Genomic DNA, 26085 nt, shown 5'->3' on the forward strand with positions numbered 1-26085 from the left:
GTGCGCATAGCGGTGACGAGCAACGTGTACACAGCGATAATGATAGCGTCGAGGGTAGCGTTAGAGAAAACGATAATAATATGGGAATTCAAGGTCCAGGTGTTCGATTTGCCATCATAGAAGAGCGTAATCACTATGTACGTAGATTTCGTGTAAATGGTGTGCGAATAGTCATGCGTGTGTTAGAGACTATGCCTGAAAATTTTGATCCTATTTTGTGGCTTGAGTTAGTAATGCGCGATATTCACGCGTATTTAGTATCAATGGCGGGTAGTGATTTGATAGGCGTTACGATAAATAGGCAAAATTTCGCGCACGGTTCAGCTGGTATTTCCCTACGGCCAGTCGCAAATTTTTTCGTGGATGATTTATGGATGCTTGTCAGCGGAGTAACGCAGAGCAATGAAAATTTCGAAATAGACGATAATTTTTCTATTGAAGCTACGTACGTGGAGGTGCCGCTTGGGGCTGGACGAAAGAAAAGTTTTGGTATAAATATGCTGGGTCAACGGTCTTTAATTTCCAAACTCTTCTAATCATTCGAAACTCTGATAATTTGTGCTTGCCGCGAGCATTAGTTGGTGAGGTTTTTGTTAACTTAAAAGAAGACGCGACTGACACGACGAAAAAAGCATGGACTGCAATACGTGACAGTCGTCGCGCCTTACAAAAGGAGCGCGCGTTAGAGTTAACTGCTGCAGCTGCCGTTACAATACCGCCGGCTGGGTGTGGGTTTCGCGAAATTCAAAAATTTCAATACTATTATGCGCGAAAGAATATAGCGATAGTCGTGTACGATAGTCAAACTTTTGGTTCAGGGGAGGCTCCTTTTTTCGACGGTCGCCTTATGTTATACAATCTGCTATCACCGAAAGTCGTTAATATTTGTCACGATGCAGCCGTGCATCATTTTGATACAATTTTGAATTTAACGGGTGCTGCTAAAAGTAAATTTTTTTGCGACCGTTGTAATAAAAAGTATCAGTACGTTGATCGACACGCGTGTAACTCGATATGCCCGCGTTGTTTTGTTACACCTAGTTGTAGCAAAGACGACATTCATCTGATTAAGTGCAACGACTGCTTTAGAAGTTTTTTCGGAAACACTTGTTTTCAGAATCATAAAACGGTGGGGTCGTATAAAAAGCGAAATAAGAAAATTTGCGATTTGTTGAAAATATGTCAAACATGTCAGAAACGCGTACACATACATCGTGGAAAGCATGAATGTGGTATTTTATTTTGTAAAATTTGTCGGTCACGGCACTCTACAAACGATGCGTGTTACATGCAGATTGTGCGCGCTCCAAAGCAGCTAAAAGAATCTAAAAAGTACCTTTACGTGTTTTACGATTTTGAAACACAAGATACGCTGTATAAAATGTGAGCGGATACGCGTTTGCATACTCCAAATCTATGCGTTGTTCAACATTTGTGTACGGACTGTCTGGCACGCGCCGATGATATGAAAATACGCTGCGACACCTGCGGTATACGCGAACACATCTTTCGAGAAAACGCCATAAAGTATTTCATTGAATTATACGTTCGTGAAAAATCGGTGTTTGAGCGTATTATATGCATCGCGCACAATGCTAGTGGTTTCGATGCCCAGTTTATTTTGAAGTATTTAGTCAAAGAGTGTGAAAATGCCAATCCTCGTGTCGTGCTCAATGGAAAAAATATCGTTTTGCTACAATGTGGCTGTACCAAATTTATTGACAGTCTAAATTATTTTCACATGCGCTTAAGTTTATTGCCCGAAACTTTTGGTCTGCCACCGTGCGCGAAAAAGGGCTATTTCCCGCATTTGTTTAATATCCCCGAGAACGAAAATTACGTCGGCCCTCTACCCGATGAAAGATTTTACGTGCCAGATTTTATGTCTGTCAAAGAGCGACAAGCGTTCTACGCGTGGTATAACAACGAAACTCGGCGTGATTATGTTTTCGATTTTCAAAAAGAAATAGTAGAATACTGCCGTATGGATGTGGAGATTTTGCGACGCGCCTGTGTTGCTTTTCGAGAGATATTTCTGAATGTGGGTAAAATCTGTCAATTCGTTGAAGCAACCACTATAGCAAGTGCTTGCTCGCTTGTGTACAGAAAAAATTTCTTATGCGATAAGACTATAGGTATTATACCTGCTAGCGGTTATCGCCGAGGTGACAAACATTCTCAAAAATCTATAGAGTGGTTGGTTCAGTGCGAACGCGAGTGTGGTCGAGAAATCATTCACGCGGGGCGCGCTCGAGAGTTTCGATTACCCAAGGGTTTTCTAGTGGACGGATTTTTACCACCTTTAAATAGAGAGCATAAAGGCACAGTATACGAGTACGAGGGTTGTTACACGCACGGCTACCCGAAATGTTTTGATAAAGCGCGTGAGAAATCGCTGGCTTATGGTCGCACCTTTAACGCCGCATACGAAAACACAATGTCTAAATTGCAAAAAATGCGCGATTGCGGCTACGATGTTCGTAGTGTATGGGAATGCGAGTTTGACGAGGTGAAATTGAGAAACCAAGAGATCGCCTCCTACGTGAAAAATCATCCTCTAATGAGTCGAATAACTTTAAATCCGCGAGATGCATTTTTTGGAGGGCGAACAGAAAACATCATACCTTTTTACAAAGTCAAAGACGGCGAGAAATTCAAATATACAGACATTTGTTCGCTGTACCCGTACATCTGTAAGCGTGGAAAATTCCCAATCAGTCATCCGCGTATTTTCGTAGGTGAAGAGTGTCGCGAATTGATTGGCGATGATTACAACAATCTTGACGGTGTCGAGGGCTTGGTCAAGTGCAGAGTTTTACTGCCGCGAAATTTGTATATGCCGCTGCTGCCTGTTAAAATGCACGGTCGCCTCCTCTTTGCGCTATGTCGCTCTTGTTGCGCCTAGGCGCGCACCGAAGATTGTCATCACGAGCAAATAGCGGATCGTGAGTTTACCGGTACTTGGGTGGCGGACGAGCTGCGCAAAGCCGTTGAGCTCGGTTATCGCATAAGCGAGATATACATCATTTGGCAGTACGACACGACGCGCTTCGATGGTACGAAAGGTGGGCTCTTTGCGCAGTATGTAAATCTATTTTTGAAGATAAAATAAGAAGCCTCCGACTGGCCCAGCTGGTGTATCAACGAAAATGCGAAAGCGCGGTATTTAGCCGAGTACGAGCGCGATGAGAGTATCGTTCTAGATCGTGAAAAAATTAAGAAAAATCCTGGATTACGGGCTGTTGCCAAACTTTGTTTAAATAGCTTATGGGGTAAATTCGGCCAGCGCACAAATATGAAACAAACCACTGTTGTCAAATCACGCGAAAATTTGTTGAAGCTTTTATTTACTACCGATAAGGAGGTTTTCGACATCTTACCTATCAATGATGATAACCTTTTGGTTATAAAAAATAACTAATCCATTGTAAAATATCTCTACATCTCAATAAATATGATTGAAAATAAAAGAAAAACCTTACCTTGATCTATTCTTATCTATACTGTAAAAGTAAAAAAATAATTATATTTACCATTACCCATCACTCCAAAAATCAGCTTATTACCGCGGCGGCCGATCATCAGCTAATCACACCGCGTGTAGTAGGCTAGAGAGCAGCGGTCGCGTCCTTTCAGCTTATCTTGCGCCCACCCGCCCGGGAAAACAGCTGATAACGAGGCACGCGATGAGCAGACTGTGACGTGCCTCGACCGCGCTGCCGCCGCCGCCACGGGGATCGTCGACAATAAAACAGGTGGACGGTTGTTTATTTTTGTCAGTAACAAAGATGGATATTCTTTGGAAGCATCCGTTCACATGCATCATATCAGGCCCAACGATGTGTGGAAAAACCGTATTCGTAAAACGGTTTCTCGCTAATCTGCCTGAAATGTGCAACGTGCGCTTTGATCGCGTATTATTTTACTATGGCGAATGGCAAGATACGTATAGGAACGAATTCAAAATACCCGGTAATTTGAATATAGAGTTTCGGGAAGGATTGCCACAGCCAAGCGACTATTCCAACGATAACGATAAGAAAAAATTGCTAATTTTAGATGACTTGATGCGTGAATCTTCTAACAGTGTAGTACTCGATTTATTTGTACGTGGCTGTCATCACAAAAACATATCCACTATATATCTATGTCAAAATCTTTTTTACAAAGGTGCAAATCAGCGTGATTTGTCTCTCAATTCGAATTACATCGTTCTGTTCAAGAATCCTCGCGACCGTGCGCAAATCCAGTACCTAGCGCGACAAGTTTATCCCGAAGACTCGAAATTTTTGCAAGAGGCCTACATGGATGCATGTAGTCGCCCCCATAGCTATCTACTCTTGGATCTAAAATAGGATACGCGGACGACTTTCGATTTCGAACATGTGTTTTTCCTGACGATCAGCTGCAATGCGCGTACGTGCCTCGTCGTGGCAAATCGACTCGACGATAGACGCAGACTGCGATACACAACATTATTTAATGTGCCGATTGTAACGAGACTAAAGCAGTCTCTCTGTGACGATGGCCGTACGAACATCCTGCAACAGCAGCACCGATCCACGTATTGTTTGTGGTAAACATTTTTCAAAAAAACACGTTGCACTTTTGAACGCCCTCTGTCACGCCAACGCAATACAGCGCGATGCCTTGATACGGACCGCTGATAAACAGCTCATCAAGTGTATCTGCGAGTACGCGCTCAACGTCTTACACGGAATAGTCGAGATCAAGGAGTGCGAAAAACATCGTCTAAAAGAGCACAAACGCGTCTTGAGAAAATTGATCGAACCACCAACCGCCGCTCGGGGTAAGGTAGCCGCCGCCGCCGCCACCGCTGGTACTTGGAAACGTTGAAAACGCACTATAATTCAGAGCGGTGGTTTTTTCTTACCACTGCTTCTCGAACCGCTCATCAGCACGATTTTTTCAAAAATTTTACACTAACATGGAGCACGCCAGAAAAATGATTGTTGTACCGGAGACGATGGCCGAGCGTTTACAAAATACCGCCCAGCTTACGACTGTTCAGCAGCAGCAGCAGCACGCGATACCAGCACCACCAACAACCGAGGGCAGTGTACAAACGCCTGGGGATAACTTATCACGACTAGACGCGGAAATGCATGAGATTCTTAATTCAAAAAAAATTATCAGTGAAGAAGAAAAGTGTAAAAACTACTTGCAAGCACTGCGACGATTTCTGTTCTTCAAGGAAAGCGAACAACTCGAAGAGCCTCGCGATGAGAATCTCGCGACACAGCTGTCGGAAGAAACTATTATCGAAAATGTGCCAAAAGTTCATCAGAAAAAAGCACGCTTGCTGCTTAAACACTGGCAGGCTAACGATTCCGATCGGCTCAAATGGAACAACACGGGTAGCGTTATCATAGACGGTAGTCTCGTGCCTCAATCGAATATAGCAGACTTACTGAGCGATATATTGATAAAGCCAAAAAAAGATACCCAGTACGATCCGCCCGTTGGACAATTTCAATTTGCAAAGTTTATCGCCAGCTCCGAAACGCCGAATGAATTCGTCGGGAATACGCACGTTTCAAAAATGATTAGACAAATATCGGCTCGAATAAAGGTGGTGAAGCGCAAAAGTACGGATAGCGTAGCCACGTCACCGCCGCCGAGTAAAGTCAGATACGAGCCGCGGCCGCCAAGACGATCGGCTCGTGAAAAAAGATGGTTAAATCTGCCGGTATGAAGTTTGAGAAACAGTATTATGATCCCGGACACGAGACCGGTTACGCCGGTGCTCGAAATCTCCTCCGTGTCAATACTCGAGGCAAATCTTTAATCGACAAAGAAAAGAATCGCATCTACGAGTGGCTGAGCAACCAGGACACGTACACATCCGATACGCAAAAAATTTTCAAGATTGCACTATAACGTCACCAACATTGACGACGTTTGGGAGGCAGATTTGTGTCAATTAACCGCACTCAAAGAAGCGAATGACGGATTCTGTTACATACTCGTCGTCATAGATGTTCTCAGTAATTTTGTATGGGCCGAACCCTTGCGCGATAAATCAGCTCAGACAGTCGCTACAGCCATTGAAAAATTCTCAAACGAGCCGGTAATCGTGTGCCTCAGTGTTTACAATCGGACAAGGGAAAAGAGTTTACAGGTAGCGCTGTTCAAAAAATTCTCAAAAAATACGACATTTCTTTTCGCACCGCCCGAAATCCGGATATTAAAGCGGCCGTAGTTGAACGCGTGAATCATACGCTGAAAGAGCGTATGTGGAGGTACTTTACCCACCGCAACACCAAGCGTTACATTGACATGTTACAGAAAATTGTCGACGCATACAACAACATGATTCACACGTCTACAAATATGAGGCCTGCTGCGGTTAATCTCTACAATGCGTACAAAGCCCGCAGCAACGTAGAACAGCAGCGCCACGCTCGTGAAAAGAAGCACCCGATACAACCTAAATTCCGTGTCAACTACTACGTGCGCAACAGTCGATCCAAGGGCATCTTTTCGAAAGGGTTCGAAAAATCTTTAGCGAAGAAATTTTCAAAATCAAACGCGTAACTCAGCGGCAAGGTATCTACACATACGAATTGGAGGATCTCAATGGTGAAATCATTGACGGATTTTTTTACAACGAGGAATTGGTGCGCGTACGCGCTGCTCGTATGCTAACTGATCAAGAATTTAAGATAGAGCGTGTAATTAAAACCAAGGGTTGCGGAAATAAAAACAATTGTTTGTCAAGTGGCTGGGATATCCCGATAAATTTAACTCTTGGATAAAAACGAGCGATATCAAAGGTGTTTAAACTATGGATAACGCGGACGACTTTTATCTCGTGTTACCGAGTAACAGCAGCTTGGTCTATTTTCCCGATAACGCGACAACTTGTTTCAGCACGCATCTGTGCCGCGAAATAAGACTGACAGGAGATTGGCACGTGGGCCTAGCCGAAATCCACGTGCCGCGCACCGTTATGCACATTCAAGAACCCGAGGCGTACTACACTTTTAAACTTGGCAGTGAGACCAGCAAAGACGGCGATCAGTACTACAATTTTCCTCATGGAATATAAGAAACTGTGGACCAGCTGGCCGAAGAATTGAACAGAACTCGTCGCGAGTCACAAAAGTACGAGATATTCGCGAGCATCAAATACTCGCACCGACTGAATTTCAGAAAGGCTACTACACCTTGTGACGTACTTGTAAATGTAAATATCCTCATTACACAACCTTTAATGTAAAGATTTGACGCGTATTTGGATTCGAAGATGTCGTGCACAGACAAACGGGCACTTTTGTAACATCGAATTTGGGTGTAAGCAATAACGTGGGTAGCAGACCTGCCTCTTTGGCACGCGCTGTGCCCGATCAGCTTTACGTCTATACAGACATATGCACACCGTACACGGTCGGCGATATGCAAGCAGCACTTTTGCGCATAGTCGCTTTTGAAAACTCAAAGTACAAATTCGGCACGTACATGGTTAAACAGTTTGCACCGATCCATTGCATTCCACTGCTGCAGCACTCTTTCCAAAATATCGTTATCGATATAAGAGATCAGCATGGTGAAAAAATACCATTCGAGTACGGGACACTGACGGTGACGCTTCACTTTAAGCGTAATCTGTAGGCATAAAATGAGTCATTATATTCATTACTACAACGACCAAGTCGGTGGCGGCGCCGGTGTAAAATCTGTATACACCGGAGCGACTTACCAACGAGGTTCAGGTATTGGAAGCTTTCTGGGCTCGATTTTTCGTCGAATAGCACCTTATCTCGCGCGCAGTGCCAAAGCGGTCGGCAAAGAAGCTGTTCGCGCGGGCATGAATGTAATCGACGACGTCGCCAATAACGGTGCTAATTTCAAAGAAGCCCTCAGCGGTCGACTGAAAGAGTCGGGTAAAAATTTGAAAAGAAAAGCAGAAAACAAGCTTGATCAAATGATGATGAGCGGCAACGGCTTATAGGTCCTGTTGCCAAGCGCAAACGGCAGTCGAAGAAGAGCCGTGCACCGGTACGCAACGTGCGTCGCAAAGCAAAATCAAAAAAGTGAGTAAGCAAAAAACCAAGCAAGAAATTAGAGCGCAAAAAGAAGAGAAAGAGGCGGATCAGAAGTGTGACAGATATTTTCGGTCCTGAAAATTAATAACAATGGCGTATCTACACGCGTGCAGCGGTAAGGGAATGAAGAGCGAGCTAGATCTCTTTACTCTTCCTCTCACTCAAACATCCATCGAAAGTAGCGCTTATCTCTACTACAAACCCATTTCGTCGCTCAGCGACGATGGTGACTCACCCTTGGAATTTTTAATTCCAAGTTCAACCGATCACTACATCGATCTCGCGCACACCATGATGCACTTGACCGTTCAAATACTACCAGCTAGTGATACACCCAGCGAAAATCTCAAAGTTGGCCCTGTGAATAACCTTATACACTCAATGTTTGATCAGATTGACATATTTTTCAATCAAAAGTTAGTTTCACCGCCAAACAATGCGTATCCGTATAGAGCCTACATAGAAACGCTGCTAAATTATGCGGCACCTGCTATGCGCTCTCATCTCACGTCTGCTTTGTGGAGCATCGACACCGCCGATGCAATGGATGCCGCGCCAAATTTAGATCGTAAGGCCGATGGTGCGAATCAAGGTCTCATTAACAGACTGTTCTTTACAGCTGGTGGCAAGGCCGTCGACATAATCGGACATTTGCATTGTGACGTTTTTAATCAACCGAAATTCCGGATCAACGGTGTAGACGTGAGAGTAAGATTGGTCCGTAGCAAAGACGCCTTTTGTCTCATGGACTGGTCCGACAACGGAAAATTGTCGGTGCACATCAAGGAGGCCACACTGATCGCGCATCGTGCCAAGATAAGCTCGGGTATTTTACTAGCGCACGCGAACACTCTTGCTAAAACAACAGCCAAATACCCCTTAACAAGGGCCGAAGTCAAGTCGTTTACGCTGCACAGCGGTATACTCGGCGACACCCTGGACAACGTTATACTAGGACAGCTACCCAAAAGGATCATCCTGGGCTTTGTTAAAAATAAAGCCTTCAACGGCAATAGAAAGCTTAACCCTTTCAATTGTCAACACTTTAACATAAACTTTATTTCGCTCTACGTGGACGGCGTTCAAGTCCCCAGTAGGCCGTTGCAGCCGCGCTTTACCGGTGACCATAAGCTATACGTAGACGCTTATCATACGCTTTTTTCCGGCACAGGTATACATTACCTAAACGAGGGTCTCGATATCGATCGTTACGGTTATCCCAACGAATTTTGCCTTTTTGCTTTCGATCTGACACCGGATTTGTCAGCGCATTTTACCAGCCATTGGAATCTCGTTCGCTCGGGGTCTCTACGCGTTGAGGTGCGTTTCGCCGAAGCTCTAACGGAAACACTAAACTGCATTGTTTACGCAGTTTGACAACGTGCTCGAAATCGTCTCGAATAGACAAATTATAACGGACTTTAATTCCTAAAGTGGCTGCGTGGTGGGAGAGAAAAAAAAAGGTATAAGAGTTCTGACGCTGTATATCGTCGACTCAGTTGATCGACGTCGGCAGCAGCAGCACCCGATACATTCACCATGGATTACGATTACGTGATAGAACTTCAGGGCTTCAGGGACAAAGAAGACAAGTTTTTGCCCAAAGAAGTGGCTGTAGTTTCTCTGCAAGGACACGTCATTTCTCATTGGGTGGTTTTGCCACCGCACGAATTTACCGAGTTACCCTGCTCCTTGAGGATCGTCAACGACTATGCAGCGGCGCGACATTTTGGCATACACTGGTTCGAGGGCGATATAACACTACGAAAATTACACTATCACCTGTATAACCTTGCTAGAAGGGCTAAAAGAATATACGCCAAGGGCCTTGAGAAAGCACGATATGTCCAATCTATAACGACGTGCAACGTCGAGAATCTCGATGATTACACGACAGCTGGATTCGGTGAACTGCAGAGACGCTTTAAATGCCCGCAGTTCTGCAGCTACCATGGCTGTCAGGCAGGCACCTATAAAAGATCGTACTGTGCACTCTTGAGAGCACATATACTACAAAAGTGGATCCATTCACAAGTGCCCAGTGAAATATTGGAAAAAATACAAGAGACTGGCACCGATGTGTTTTATCAAGCTATTCAAAAGCCTATGTGGTCTCGAAGAGGTAACACTGTGCAATTTCGAGGAAGGGACGTGGTGGACAAAATCGACAGCGACGAAGACACCTGCGGCAGCGACGACGACGAATACGCGAGTAACGACACCGATTCATCTACAATAAAAAATGAATACGGCCGAGATTATGAGAGCCCTAGAAGGCTTAAAAGCCCGGACAATCGGGGTTTACGCTGCAGATCGGATACCGCAGGTGCTGATGACGCCAGCAGCAATAGTGTGTAACACCGATGATCACACTAAACCAGGAACACACTGGGTAGCTATTTACATTGACAAAAATAGATTGGGCACGTATTTCGACAGTAATGGCCTGCCACCGGTATCAAGACATCATATAGAACGCCTACGTAAGAACTGTAAATATTTTCGCTGGAATACAAAAACTCTTCAAAGCATCGACTCGATTTGCTGCGGACAATACACTATTTTGTTTTTATATCACAAGTGTTGCGGTACGAGATTCGGGACATTTTACCGCTTATTCTCACAAGACACTGGGCAAAACGATACCCTTGTCGTCAAATTTTATAAAAAAATTCGCAATAAACTTAAATATAAAAAATGTAAGCGAGCGTCTACATTTGCCGATGAGCGTTCTCTAGGCTCAGGACCATGTAATCAAGCGTGTACCTCTAGATTAAGATGTGTTTGATGTATTTGTAATCTTGAATAAAGAAAAATATTGAACGTAATATAAATGTGTTCTCATTCTACCTACGCACATGTATTCCTTTATTAAGCAGTAACGAATTTTGCTTTTCTAAACAGACGGATGTCGTCCGTCGTATTTTTCTCTGATGAAAAGATTTATTTTTTATTTTTAACGGCCAGTTTGTAACGTCCTTACGCCGTATTTTCAACAACCGTATAACTGTTGGACTACGAAAGGGTAGTGGGAAAAATTGTATTAAAGAGACGACGGCGGTCGCGAGATTTCATAGTAGCATCGAGCTTTCTGACTGTGCACTTGTACGCTATAACAACTTTTTTTTTTTACAAGTGAGATAGTACCGTGAATTTTTTTGTGCTTCACCATGGCGAACTGTCAAACACCCGGCAAACGTAGTCCGACTGCTGAATTTCCAAATCTACTGCTGTCGACGACCTACGCGCTCAACAAATCCAACTCAAAGAGAGTCTGCATCGGCCTGGAGTACAGTGATGGGTACTATCACCAAGTTATTAAACTCATAAGTAACGGACCTATGTACAAAAACATAACTCTTGACGAAAACAGCTGGACTCTTTTAAAAGATCAGTTTGACGCTATAACAGCTTATTTGAACAATTCTTATTCGTTAAGATCTATCTTACAAATCACGACTTAAACTTTTCAACCGCGTACGGCATCAAGTCAATTACAATCGACGAAAGGCCTAAAAACACACAGCCAAGCGAAGAAGACGAAGAAGGAGAAATCGCTCAGCCGGTTTGTAAAAAATGTAAACATCCAACCAACCGGGTATAGTAATGCAACACCCAACATTTGAAGGACTCCGTCTACATAGTTCACTAGTCGATCAACGTTTGGATGCTTTGAAAACTCTAGTCGGTAAGGTAAACCGTACCTACGACTACGTTCTCGAATATTTGAAGACTGCTCTGGAAGCCGAAGAACCACAAAACATTAAGAACATTTTGACAGATTTCAAGGAATTTAAACAGTTTTATTCGAGACATAACATCACTATAGAAGGCTTTGTACTGGATAAAATGGTCGACGATAACAACGACAATTTTAAAGAGCAATATTTGAGAATTGTATTATCCGAAATCCTCGTGCCAGGTTTACCATTCATCGCAAAAGATGTACTAAATTATGTAAAATTTGCCTAAAAATTTAACCTCTTGCGTACACCATGTATATAGTTTCCTGAATAAACTTTTAATACATTAAAAAAACATTTTATTATTATTCACCATCACATCTTTCCTTATTTATACCGCAACAATTATTAAAGATCCTAATTCGGCAATCAGCCAATGCGCAAGATGGGTGTATGCGCAGGAAAATTAGCGTTAGCGCGCTCGAATGACAGTGGTAAAAAAAGACTGTTATAGAGAGTGTTATAAAAAACGACACACTAAACTAGAAACATTTCGTAGAACCAACAGAACAGATAATTTAAACGAGAGAATCGGCTTTGACAATAAATGTTTACCTATCTGGAGATCGTAACGTTTTTCCTTCTCTTTCCAACTATTATTTTACAGCTATAAATAGGGCTCGATAAGCGTCGCGTCTCACTTGGAGACGACTAGGCAACCACGATGGGTCAGGAGCACAGCGCAAAAAAGAACGGCTATAAGCCACTCATCGACGATAAGAAAAACCAAAAGAAGGAAGAAAAAAACGCCTTCAAATCAATTACAGAAAAATACTCTACAAATACCGGATCTATACCCGAAAAAAAAGCGTTATAAAAAATTATAATTTATATTTCATAGAAACCATCGGCCCTTTTCAGGGCCACAAAAACATCCATACGTACAGAACAAATGCATACACATGAAAGTGGAGAGCGCAAATATAGCGCTTCTACACCATGTCAGCCTCAAATAAGGACATATCTGTTACATTATTTAATGCCCACTTAGCAACAGGTACACCTTATCTGCCCCTCGAAAAATCAAAAATGACCTACGCCATAACAGCCCCCCAGGCCGAGAGAGAGATAACGAGATAGAGGGGGGTGTACGCTATAACGGCCTAGGCCCCGAAGCCGAGGGGAGGGGGAAAATCAATAACGCCTGTCTCGCTATATGGCCCTTCTTACTACTGACAACAATGATAGTATTTTAAAAATAACTGAAATAGGATACCTTACGCTTCGCGAGTTCTCTGCAAGAAAATATTTCTATTTGAAAAATATGCCGTATATCAAAGGGTTGCGGGTGCACTGAGAGAAATACTATAATAAAAATTATAATAACCCTAGCAAAAATTACTATATTACATAGGAATGGACGGACATACTCGCATTATAGCGTATTTCACTACAGTTTCAATAATTATTATTAGACATTTATTCATTTTTTCTACGATTTACAATCAAACAATATTATTATATGTATGAAAAATTGATATATAATATAGTAAAAATCATACTTAGCAGTAGTTAAACAAAATTTTTTTCAAAATATACTGAAATAAAATATAAATTTTATTAATATATTGACATATTTTACTATGTAACATAGTAAAAATTGGTCATTTCGTCAATAGCTGTGCGTTTTACTATGTTATATAGTAAAAAGTATTCAGGTTTCGAACAATATTTACCGATGTTTCCGCTCGGCGGTCGCGGCGCTTTAGCGAGTGTAATGAGATGAGGTTAGGTACCCGAGCCGAATTGCGTGCACAAACGACAACGCTCGTCGCCGGTGTGAAACGTGGCCTCTGCGTTTATTGGCATATCATTATAAACTGTAAGTACATTTTTACTGTTCAATAGTTTAGTTCAATAATTAGTTCAATAATTTAGATCAATGTGCGGCTGATCAACCTTTCACATGAAATATTATTTGTCAATTCTAAGCATATGTTTGTTACTAAAAATTTAACAGACTGTTTTTATGATGAACATCTACAAGCATTCAAAATTTACGACTTAAATCATTTTGAATGGGATATAGTAGAAGAAGAAGATTTTTACGAACGACATATTGATAATCTTGTATTATTTTTTTATTAATCAATATAAATATTTTTTTATTAATCAATTTTCAACAAATTTATTTATCCCTACCTTTAAAATGTCCTACAGATTTTAAATCATTATAATTCTACTCCGTAAATCTCATGTAGATGGCGTACCGAAATTCATCGCTCGCAAGCGGTAAGAATTTCGTTGATAACTATATAAGAGAAAATTCTTTCTATAGTGAGTACAAGCGATTAGCGTTGCGTGCGTAGTTAGGTTAGATAGGTTTGCGTATACATTAATAAACTGGCGTTAAAAAATAAGTTGCGGTAAGCGTGAATTGAACATGTATGTAATGTGATAAAATCATATCTGTAGAAAGGTCAAGAAGAAGTAATTACAAGAGTAAACTGAAAGCGTTGAACTTCTTTTTTCTTCAATTTATCGAAAACAACGATCAATAAAATTAATAAATATTGTTATGTTTTTAAATAAAAAATTATTATGTCACATAGTAAAAATTAGTATATACAAATTTTACTATGTAACATAGTAAAAATTAGTATATACAAATTTTACTATGTAACATAGTAAAAATTAGTATATACAAATTTTACTATGTAACATAGTAAACATTCTGTTACAATGCCGCTACCCTAAGCGGGTCTTGGGCGTTGTCGTCCAGATCGGACGGGTGGGTGCCTATCACCACTACACAGCGCGTCCTTAGGTTGCGGATAGAGGAACAGCCCCTGAGAAAGAGGTTAGCTGCGAATAAATTGAATAAGCAGCCGCGGACAGCCGATAGGAACAGGCGTGGGTGTGATGAGCCCACACTGTCGAACGCATTCATCTAGAAACACTACGCAAGCACCACAACAACAAAAACACTTCACATTATCTCTTATCTCTCAATCTATCTCTTTCATCACACATTACAAAAATGGGCCAAAATCCTGCTGCCGAGGAGGATGCGGGAGCGATGACAACTGCCCCGAAAGGGGATGTGTAGAATGATTCGTCACCTGGTCTTACGCGGTAACGATGCCAGCGAAGGCGCGCTGCCTTGCAGGGGGGCGTTAGGATGCGAGAATGAAACCGTAGTGTGTCTGACGACGAATTGACACTGTCCTCGTCAAAGTCGGAAAGCTTTCATACTTAGTTCTAGAGAGGTATGGGGGTTATCACCTCTAGAACGGTGGACTCACCTGCGATCGGAACAGGATCCGAAGCGCGCGGGTTTAACATAACATCATGGCTCAAAAAAATCAAAAAAATCAAATCCGAACCAAAAGGGACTTAAGGGTCGGAACTTGGAATGTTCGCAGTCTATACAGAGCAGGTGCGTTTAAAGAACTCGTAAAGGAAGCTGATAGGTACAATCTAGATTTGGTAGCAATACAGGAATCGCGGTGGCCAGATGGCGGAGTACTAGCATTGGGTAACTTCACGTACCTGTATGGGGCCGGGAGTGGGGGATCTCTAGGCACCGGATTTCTCGTAAGCAAAAGCATCATACATTCGGTTAAAAGTTTCAAATCCGTCAATGATAGGCTCTCGTACATCATTATCGAAGGTGAATGGTATAGATATGTATTTATTAATGTACACTGTCCTACGGAGGACAAAGAAGAAGAAGCTAAGGATCTCTATTACGAAACTTTAGAGCAGGTAATCGACCAGTTCGCGTCTTACGACACAAGAATAGTATTAGGCGATTTCAATGCTAAAATAGGTAGGGAGGAAATGTTTAGGCCTACTATAGGTAAGGAAAGCCTGCACGAAGCCAGCAATGATAACGGTATTAGGGTCATAAATTTCGCGGCGGCAAAAGATCTTATAATCAAAACTACGTGTTTTAAGCATAAGAACATACACAAGGCAACGTGGACATCGCCGGACGGGGCCACACAGAACCAAATTGATCATTTCCTCATTGAAAAAAGACGTCATACTAATGTTCTTGACGTAAGGGCTTACAGAGGGGCAGATAGCGACTCGGACCACTTCCTAGTAGTAGCCAAATTAAGAGCTAGACTAGTAGCGAATCAAAATAGTAAGCGAGCAAACAAGGTAGAAAGCTTCGATATTGAGAAACTACGAGATAGAACAGAGCGAATTAGGTACCAGATAGAAATTAATAACAGGTTTCAGGCACTTGAAGCAAACACATCGCCGGAGGGGAATGACGAACCGAATAGCTTATGGGGGGACATCGAAAAAACGATAAAAGAGGCCGCGAACAAAGTACTGGGTAAAAAGAAAAAGCCAAAGAGCAAACCATGGTTTGACGAAGAGTGCGAACTCTGGTTTGAAAGGCGCAAAAAGGCTAAATTAGATAGCTTACAAAATAGAAGCGATAGGACCGTAGAAGAGTATTCTAACGTAAGGAAATGGACGAGCGCGATCTACAGAAATAAGAAGCGGGAGTATCAAAAGAATCTTATTAGGAGAATAGAAACTAACAGTAAGGAAAATAACCCCCGCGAAATGTGCAGAGGGATTAACGCCATCAGAAAGGGTTTTAGGAGTAGAGCGCAATTGATGAAGGACGAAAACGGGGACCTCGTAACAAATGACAACGAATTACTGTCGCTGTGGAAAAATTATTTCGATAAATTATTAAACGTGCACGAAAATAGCGAAGAATTAGGAGACGAAATTCACACTGCTGAACCCCACGTGGAGGAACCGAGCTACCAAGAAGTAGAGGCCGCGATTAAAAAACTAAAAAACAACAAAGCCGCGGGAAATGACTCTATACCAGCTGAGTTACTCAAATATGGGGGCGTCGAGCTCACTTTCAAAATCTATAAACTAGTATGTGCCATCTGGAAAAATGAAACAATACCCGAAAATTGGAAGGAATCTATCATTATACCGATTTTTAAAAAGGGGGATAAGACAGACTGCAATAACTATAGGGGTATTTCACTTTTAGCAACGTGCTACAAAGTTCTGTCAAACGTAATACAAGCTAGACTCACTCCATTCGCGGAAGATATAGTAGGAGATTATCAGTGCGGATTTCGGCGCAACAGATCGACGAGCGATCAAATGTTTACCATAAGACAGTTGTTAGAGAAAAAGTGGGAATTTTGCGAAACCATACACCAACTATTTATAGATTTAAAAAAAGCGTACGACTCTATTAAGCGAAGCAAAATGTATCAAATTCTAGTACTTCTCGGTGTACCGAAAAAACTCGTGAGATTAATTCAAATATGTCTGAACGGAAGCACGGGAAAGGTCCGAGTAGGCGGTAATGTATCAGAACCCTTCATGATACGCGATGGTTTAAAACAAGGGGATGGACTCTCTACGGTGCTGTTCAACTTAACGTTAGAATATGCCGTTAGAAAAATGCAGGTTAGCCAGATGGGCGCAACGCTTAATGGAACAACGCAGATACTAGGCTACGCAGATGATTTGGATATACTGGGGGATTGTAGGGAAACGGTAGCAAGAAACGCGGAAATCCTCATAAAAGCGGTGGAGTATACAGGGTTAGAAGTGAGTGAATCAAAAACAAAGTACATGATTGTGGATAAGCTAGGGATCTGCAGAGGGGAGGAAGATCTCAGAGTTGGGAATTTTACTTTTGAAAAGGTTAGCGAATTCAGGTATCTGGGTACGACCATAAATGATAGAAACGAGATTAATGTCGAAATAAATAAGAGACTCCATTCGGGTAATGCTTGCTTCTACGCCGTGAGTAATTTACTTAAGTCGAGGCTGTTGTCTAAAAACGTTAAAATAAGAATATACAGGACAATAATACTGCCGGTGGTTCTGTACGGGTGCGAAACGTGGGCCCTCACTAAGCAGGCGGACAACCGTTTTAGGGTATTTGAAAATAAAGTCTTGCGAAAAATATACGGGCCGCAGAAAGATGAGGAAACCGAGGAATGGAGGAGACTACACAATGATGAGCTACACAATCTGTACGCGTCACCAAATATTAACAGAATAATAAAATCGCGCAGATTGGGATGGGCAGGGCACGTAGCGAGAATGGGAGACGACCGTACGGCAGCGCGTGTCATGAAGGGCAGGCCGATGGTAACGCGACCTCTAGGTAGACCTAGACGTAGATGGGAGGACAACGTAAAAGCGGATCTAGTAGAAATAGGACGGGTGGGTGTCGATCGGAGAGGTGCATCTTGGGTGGGGTTGACACAAGATAGGGCAGCGTGGAAGGCTTGCGTAGATGAGGCGATGAACTTTCGAGTTCCAAATGCCATGTAAAAAAAAAAAAAACAAAACATAGTAAAAATTAGTATATACAAATTTTACTATGTAACATAGTAAAATTTATTATAATTCGAGTATGTCTCTGGATTACTATGTAACATAGTAATTTTTGCTAGATTTTTTACAATTTTTATTATAGTATTTCTCTCAGTGTGAAATTAGAGATGGCGTTTGAAACGAGCGCTCTTAAACTCACCTATACCACGCGTCACTATATGATCTAACATTTAAATATACTTTGCGAAAATTTAAAAAAAATTCCGCACGCGTTGCAATTTCCAGTAGAATAATAGTGTAAATGAAAAATGTTTTTTTCCCTCCGTTACTCAAGTATATACTCGCGATAATACGTGAACGTGATGAATTTTCATAGATGTAACAATATTAAGAGCATTATTTACTCATTTATTGGCAGCGCTTACGGGCCGTATGAACCCTCACCCGCTAGTTTCATGAGGAGAGCAGTTTCAGTATATCTGTAGTCTATACATCTAATATTAATGTGCTACTCAACGCTCCCAGAATTTAATAATTTATTCAAGCTATACCTCTGTACATCGAAGTAAGGAAACATTTGATGTGCCAAAGTGTAATTTATAGTATATTACGATACGTGTGACCTAAGTAGCCGATTATTGCACGGCGTGTATTAACGCCCGAGCGCAGCAAGTGTGATAAAACGCATTGCACTAATGGGCTGCTTAGTTCGCAAGTATCGTATACAATTTTATAGCACAGCTGATTAAATCCGCCAAGTCACGCCTATCCGTAATCTAAGCAGTCCATTATTGTACCGTGAGGTTAGCGCACGAGCTTAGCGAGTGCGATATAAACGGTGCAATAACTGACTACTTAGGTCACGGATAGGCGTGACTTAAACCCGGATTTAAGCAGCTGTGCTATAAAATTGTATACGATACTTGCGAACTAAGCAGCCCATTATTCAACTTGGAGAGCATAGGGAAATTGGGTTTAGATTTATTCCTTGCTTTTTTCACCTTTCTTCGAAGTGCGAGGTATAGTTTAAATAAATGATTACACTCGGAGAGCGTGGAGTAATTGGGTTGAAGCGTTTTGGGTTTTGATTTATTCGTCGCTTTGCTTATCTTCTTCCGATGTGCTGACGTATTTTTAAAATAAATTTTTTCACTCAGCGAGCGTGGGGTACTTTTGTTTAAGTATTTTGGGTTTGGATTTATTCCTTGCTTTGCTTGCCTTCCTCCGATGTGTCAACGTAGTCTTTTGGTGAATGTTTTTTTAAAAACGTGTGGAGAACGTTAGTTGAACAATTTTTGCCTTACATTTTATCCTCGTCTTTCACCGATGTGCCAATACAATTTTAAAATAAAAAATCTATCAATATGAATCAATTAAAATTATTTTTCTACAAAAACGGAATTCCGATATCAGATTCATGCTTAGCAACCCCAAAAACGGTATATATTTGATCCTCTTCGTGCATTTTGCAAATCTGATATTAGATTCGTGATCAGCGACCTTCGAACCCCCCAGAATAACACTAGTGTTCATTAAATCCTCAATTTTGCTATAATTTGAATAAATAAATAATTTTGCAAATCTGATATCAGATTCGTGTTCAGCGACCCTAAAAACCATTGGACTGATGTGCTCTGTCATTTATTTCTGCGTACATTCCCATTAATAAAAATACGACAAGAAACAAATTTTCAGAGCCATATAGTACAAAAACGCATGCCGTAGTCGGTCATTTTGAATCGGCTATTTTCAATTTTTGTTCTTAAATTGTTATTCGTATAGGTTATAAATTTTAACAATTGATGCTTTTACTTATGCATTATCAATATTTATCCTGTTAAACCTGCAATTCACGTTTGATATTCGTTTCGATCAAGGTGGAATCAAGATTGATATCAAAGTTGATATCAAGGTTGAAATCAAGGTTCAATCAAGGTAGTATCAACCTTGATATCAAGGTTTCTGTTTTTCATAAGAGATATTTTAATATAACCACCAACATTTCATTGGACTCATATTCCTTACATAACAGAAAAACTGTGCCGGATTTCCTGTAGGATATCCTACATGATTTTTGCATTTTCGCAAAGTCCTGCAGAAGGATCTTCTAGAAATTTTTTAAAGATTCCTGTAAGATTTTTAAAAGTTCAAAAAGTATGATGAAATATGACAACGTAGATGAAAAAAATAAGTAGTACTTTACTATATCTTGCTGTGAAATCAGGTACAGGGAAGTAAGTTTTAGTACGTACATACTTGTATGTTCCCATACATTCCTGTTAAAATTTGGACATTTCTTGCCATGTTATGCGTGATCATATGTAAACATACTGAAATGTTCGAAAACTTACAGTAACATACCAACTTCTGCGCGATCGTGTAAGAACGTACTTGTTTATACAAAAATCTAAAGCTTTATACATTTTAATATTACAGGGAAAATTCGTCAATGTACTTAAACATAACGAAATATATGTACACATACCAAAATGAACATTAACATACCAGAGTACGTGTAAACGTACTTAAAAATACAGAAATAGATACAAAATATGTACACTCAATCTTCTATAATTTTTTTTTATGTACATTCTTGTATGTTATTGAAGGATTCGATACACTAACGAACGTTTTTGTACAATGAGGCACGTTTATGTACGTTGAGTCCAAATTTAAACACTAACATCCGCAATTATACGGAAATCTTCTATATAAAAAAGTCATAAACGGATGTTGTGAAGCGAAGATAGACGTGTGATTGGCTCATGTAGTGCGCATGCATCTAAGTCAGGAAATCTAAACGTCTTCGGTGTTTGGGCACACAATGCGTGCTGTTCAAAATCTAGTGTCCTAAATGGTTCAGCAGCATACAGAAATTCAATTGAAAACTATAATTTTTAGTACCATCTGACAACAGGGTCTGAAATTTAATTTTTTTTGGTAGGAGATCTCTTATGCTTATTAATAACCTCTTAAAGTTTTTACCCTGAATCTTGTTTTTCAATTTACAATTTACAAATAAGCCACCTCAAATACTCTACAATTATAATTTTAAATTATATTATTTCTATATAAAAACTTCTATTTTATAATGTAATTTAAATAATATGTGCATATCCATATAAGCAATATAATGTTTTTCCTTAAAATCTGATTATACTTAGTTAAATATTGACTTCATAAATTTCATTTCATGCATTATTTATTATCAAGGTAAGGGTGTTCTTTTTGGCACAATATAACCTAGACAAGAAAGCAAACAAATTTTGATTTATCTGTAACAAGACTTGTACTGTAAATATTTGAGTAACCTATCCTTTTTTTATTATCCAACTTTAACATTATTACTTGCTGTTAAAAAATTCGTATATATTTGGAAAGGTTAGTAAATATTTTTGTTTTAGATTAGTTGTTTTAAATACTTAATGGAATCAATAGAAAATAATATTATTGGTTTGTAATTTTGTACCTTTTATATAATGAGTATAAGAAAATGAAAATTCTAGATTGTTGTTTATAATGAATATATTAAAAGAAAACGTACGTTCTTGTTGAGACATTAGTAGAGTATGCCTTAAACGTGCCACTTCGCTTCTTAAATTTTGAATATGAGTACTGAGATTTGTAGCTGTATCTCCATTATTAATATCTCTTGGAGAAGTAGGGTCTGACACAGGCTGATCTAATTTAATTTGGAGAGATCTTTTTTCTGCTTCCAGTTTATCCATCCTCTTCCACAACTTATTGACCAAAGCCTCTTGTTCTTGTTCAAGTGTATTTTCCAATTCAACTTTTTCTCTACGTAGCTGTTCTAAATTACTTTGCTTTGCTAGAGTTTCAGCTTCCAACTTTTCAATTTTTCTCATAAGTTTATTAACGAGGCACTCCTGCTCTTGTTCTAATGTTTGTTCCAAACGACATTTTTCTTGTCTTAACTGATTCAACTTTTTAGATAAATCATTTGTTAAGCATTCTTCTTCCTGTTCATAATGATGCGCCAACGTTTCTTTTTCTTTTTTTAGTGCTTGAATTTTTTTTAACAAAGTGTTACTAATAAATTCTTCTTCTTGTTCTGCTTTTGCTTGCTGAAATAATAAAATTACAAATCTTCAAAATTTTAAAACATTTCAAATATTGATTTAATGTTAAAAGTGCTCCACACATTGATCAATGTGCTATTGCAAACTACAAACATGGAAGTATTTTAGATAAGGTAGTAGTACCCAAAAGTGATTGACCGTTCAGAATTTGATAAAATTTGGTATGCTGTTAGATATTGATAAGATAAACATTCAGTTAAAATATAATGAAGATTTGGAGCATGTGACAAAAGTTACAAACATTTTAATTTATGAAAATCTACACTTTTTGAGTAATTGCTTGATTTCACAAAACTGACCGTTCAGAATTCACCCAAACTTTGCAGATTAGTAGATAAACATGTAACGAATAAGTTGATACCTCAAAAATCTAAACTTGGAAAGTGTTAGCGTAGTAATAAACAAATAAAAGTTAAAAAATGTACACTTAACCTCAAAAAAAATGAGTCAAATCAGCTTCTGTCTGAAACTTTTTATTGATGATTACGGTAAATAAAATTGTTTGATTCGAATGTTTAATCATTATTTAATGTAACTTAATTTATGCAACCTTTATTATTATGTGTATCTCGCAAATAAACAAAATATAAAAAGTGGACTTGTTTTGACTACCACGGTATAGGTAGTATTACCTTAAATTAGATTTTGTACAGCGCTCTTTGCGCGCCCTAACCTCGGAGATATTTAGACTTTAGAGATTTGTTTAACAAAACACGGCTTTATAATATAATTTAAATAAATCAAAATAATTGAAAACAAAAGTTTAAATAAAAGTTCACATAAGAGAACTCTTTTTATAGTATTAATCAATTTCAAAGTTTATTAAGAAATCAAAAGGAAATTATGCGATAGTTGTCATCTGCTTGGCATTAAATTAGTGGAAAATCAGCTGATTGTAGGTTATCCAAAGAAAATAATTTGTCAGGACTAATTATAAAATAATGTACATCAAAACAAAGTTTTCCCATGTGTCATGAAATCATTAATTAAAACGTGTATTTATATAACTATTTTAACAACTGCAATCTGACAATTAAAATAAGAAAGAAATTTATTGGCTTTTAAATTCAGTAGAGCATTTATTTTTGTTCCGTGTTAAGAAGTCCTAATCCCATCATTATCTAACTGAATATAATTTATTTTTGAATAGCTTACAAGTTTTGATCACAAAGTTAATATAAATAAGAGGCTAAACCATGCACACTGAACTTAACGTAATACAATTAACTTAGAAAAAATTAGAAATAATTTATAGGTATGCGATCCTAAAATTGAATTTGATCAATCATTATATCTAAACTGAAGAATACAGTTCTCTAAAATAATTTTAAGCCTATAAATTTGAATCTAAAAAAATAGACTTCATGAAAGTTGCATTCAAACTTTGCAGAAATAAAGAATTTCTTGATATAAAAAGTAACAATATACATTTTTTGTACAAACTAAAAGTAAATAGGGATTTAGGAAAACACAAAATTCATGCAGAAATAGAGAAAACTCACTATGATGACAGAAGCCTGACGAAGGCTACGATTTTCTTCCTGTAGAGCCTTGACCCTCAGCTTGTAAGTCTCAAGTTCGACCTTGAGCACACGATTGTGTTGTTGAAGAGACTCGATCCTCTTTTGAAGCTGTTCGCGAGTAACTGGCGACGGCGGCATCATTATTGGACCACCGTCAATCGAGCTCGAATCGCTCTCAGATGCACTGTCTCGGTCGGCCATTTTTTCGGCTATCCAAAATCTTAAAGCTATTGGAACTGCGTTTTTAGGTTAAAATCACAGAAACTCGCTGGTTAGTTAAAGTTGAAGGTTTCTTGCTCTCGTAAAGTACTTATCTGCTTTGTTACTTGAATTTGCCGAGTTGCAATCAAATATCAGTTTTGTACAGCTAAAACCACCAGCATTGGAACTTGTATTATACGCATGTACGTATGTACTTATGTGTTATAATAATTCTATCTTGATTTGTCTTCCTTCAGTGCAATTGAATAGCGCTGTAACGTAGCTATAACATTTTCGGGGCTACCAAGAGCTCTGTCCATACGTGTATACACAGCGCAGTGCGTGTTATTTGTAAATGTAGTAAATAAGCTTTGAATTTTAACGAATTTATGTCCTTTACAGAAGAATGTGAATTCGTATTGTAAAAAATTAACGCTGCAGTATAGGCATGCGCTAGTGCTACTCTAATCCAACTTAGGCCCAAGACTAAGAGCCGAAACAATCTGCCTGATAACTGAAAGCTTCTTTTTTTTCTTCCTTAACTAGTCATCGGTTCCAAGCCATGTACTCAATAAACTTGACAACTGAAGTCCGAGACTGCGATTACTAAGGCAAGCCATAAGCTATAAGGTGCATTGAATTTATGCTACGGAGGTTAGGCCCGTTCAGGCTTTACAACCAAAAAAGAACAGGGAACCGTAATAGCTTCTACATGGGCTTGTATATCTATAAGGCTTGGAAATTTAAAAAGGGGATATGGAAAAACATATTAACAGCGAGGAACAACAAGGAACAGTTTACGCTGCGTTAATCTTATCAACGAATATTGGCAATTCAACGATACCGCAGCGCCAAAAAGCCAATGTTAATTTCCATAAGGTGGCGAGTTTCCAAAGCTGAGACCAACCCGATTTTAGTGTGCATTATATCTATATATATATTGAAATCGGGCGTTGATCAGCTTCAAAAACTCGCCACTTTATGGAAATTAATAAGCTTTATGGCGTTGCGGTATAGTTGAATTGCCAATGGACTCATATAGAAGAACGGTTCTGTCAGAGTTGGCGACCAGAAGTGTAGAAAACGCACTCAGTGGTTAACTTCAGACCGCACCGATTTAAACAACAGAATTAAGCTATAGTCTATTGCGCGAGAGTTAGGCTATTATGTGAATTTTATAAATGTTATTAATTTAAAACAACTTCGAAGAAATATACTAAAGGTTAAAAAATTTTTGATGATTATCATTAGCATTTTATCTCATATAAACGCATATTTATAACTATCAGCTTAAATAAAAATATTAAGCTGATATCACCTGATAATCAACTGACGTTTTGACACGATTATCAGCTTATTAGCTGATTATCAGCTAATAATCAGCTGATTGTCATCTGCTTTTTTTCAGTAGGGTAGAAAAGGACGAACAGACAGGGTACAGAGAAAAATAATAAAACTGAGTGCTGATTGAGACTAGATTATATTAAACTATGTACAAGTTGACTATGTCTGTTCGCACCGGCGGCCAGGCCGTGACTGACTGTCGAAAGTGACTGAGCTTACAAGCTCCCCTCGCGCTCGCCACGTCATGGTGCTCCGTTAGGCGGCGCGTTGGGCCGCATGTGGTGGTAGGAGGGGACCTCCACAGAGGCGCGTTCAAAAGTCTCTGCGCTGCGGAGAGGGGGAATCCGTGTCGAAAGAGCGCAGCATCGAGCTGAACTTTTGGCAGGGATTGTCGGTGGTGAATCTCCTTAGAGTAAGTTCGAGAAAACAAATATGTTTTCTTAACACGTGCACGAAAAAGACCCGTTTCCATGCATCGTACCTAAAGCATACTCTTACAGAAACTACAAGGGAATCTGTGCCGAGAAGCTAAGGAACTTCCTTGGCACATGTGACTGGTCATCTCTCGCTACGTCATCACTCGACGAATGCATCATCCTTCTTAACGCTAATTTAACGAACGCCATAAATCATCTCGCCCCATTACGGACTGTTACTCCAAGGCGTAAACGTCACCCGTGGTTTACCACGGCTCTTCGTGACCTCTTGACTGAACGGGACAGACTTTACAGAAGGTTTCGCAGAACTCGTCTACCTTGTGATCGATATTTTTATAGAGTAGCAAGGGACGACGCTCACAGACAGGTTGAGGAGGCCA

General features: G+C 39.7%; 1 protein-coding gene across 1 annotated transcript in view; it reads right to left on the reverse strand.

Moving 5' to 3' along the window:
* The window catches only part of LOC100114150 (coiled-coil domain-containing protein 6), a 119651-nt gene extending 95008 nt beyond the window's left edge, over positions 1 to 24643 (reverse strand). The window contains exons 1-2 of the mRNA XM_031925194.2: positions 23703 to 24643; positions 21645 to 22185 (exon numbers count right to left, since the gene is read on the reverse strand). Coding sequence (XP_031781054.1) covers positions 21645 to 22185; positions 23703 to 23924 — 763 coding nt within the window. The 5' untranslated portion in view covers positions 23925 to 24643. The remainder of the gene's footprint in view (positions 1 to 21644; positions 22186 to 23702) is intronic.
* Positions 24644 to 26085: the final 1442 nt, after the last annotated feature.

This window comes from Nasonia vitripennis (genome assembly GCF_009193385.2).
Source record: "Nasonia vitripennis strain AsymCx chromosome 2 unlocalized genomic scaffold, Nvit_psr_1.1 chr2_random0007, whole genome shotgun sequence".
Classification (NCBI taxonomy): Eukaryota; Metazoa; Arthropoda; class Insecta; order Hymenoptera; family Pteromalidae; genus Nasonia; species Nasonia vitripennis.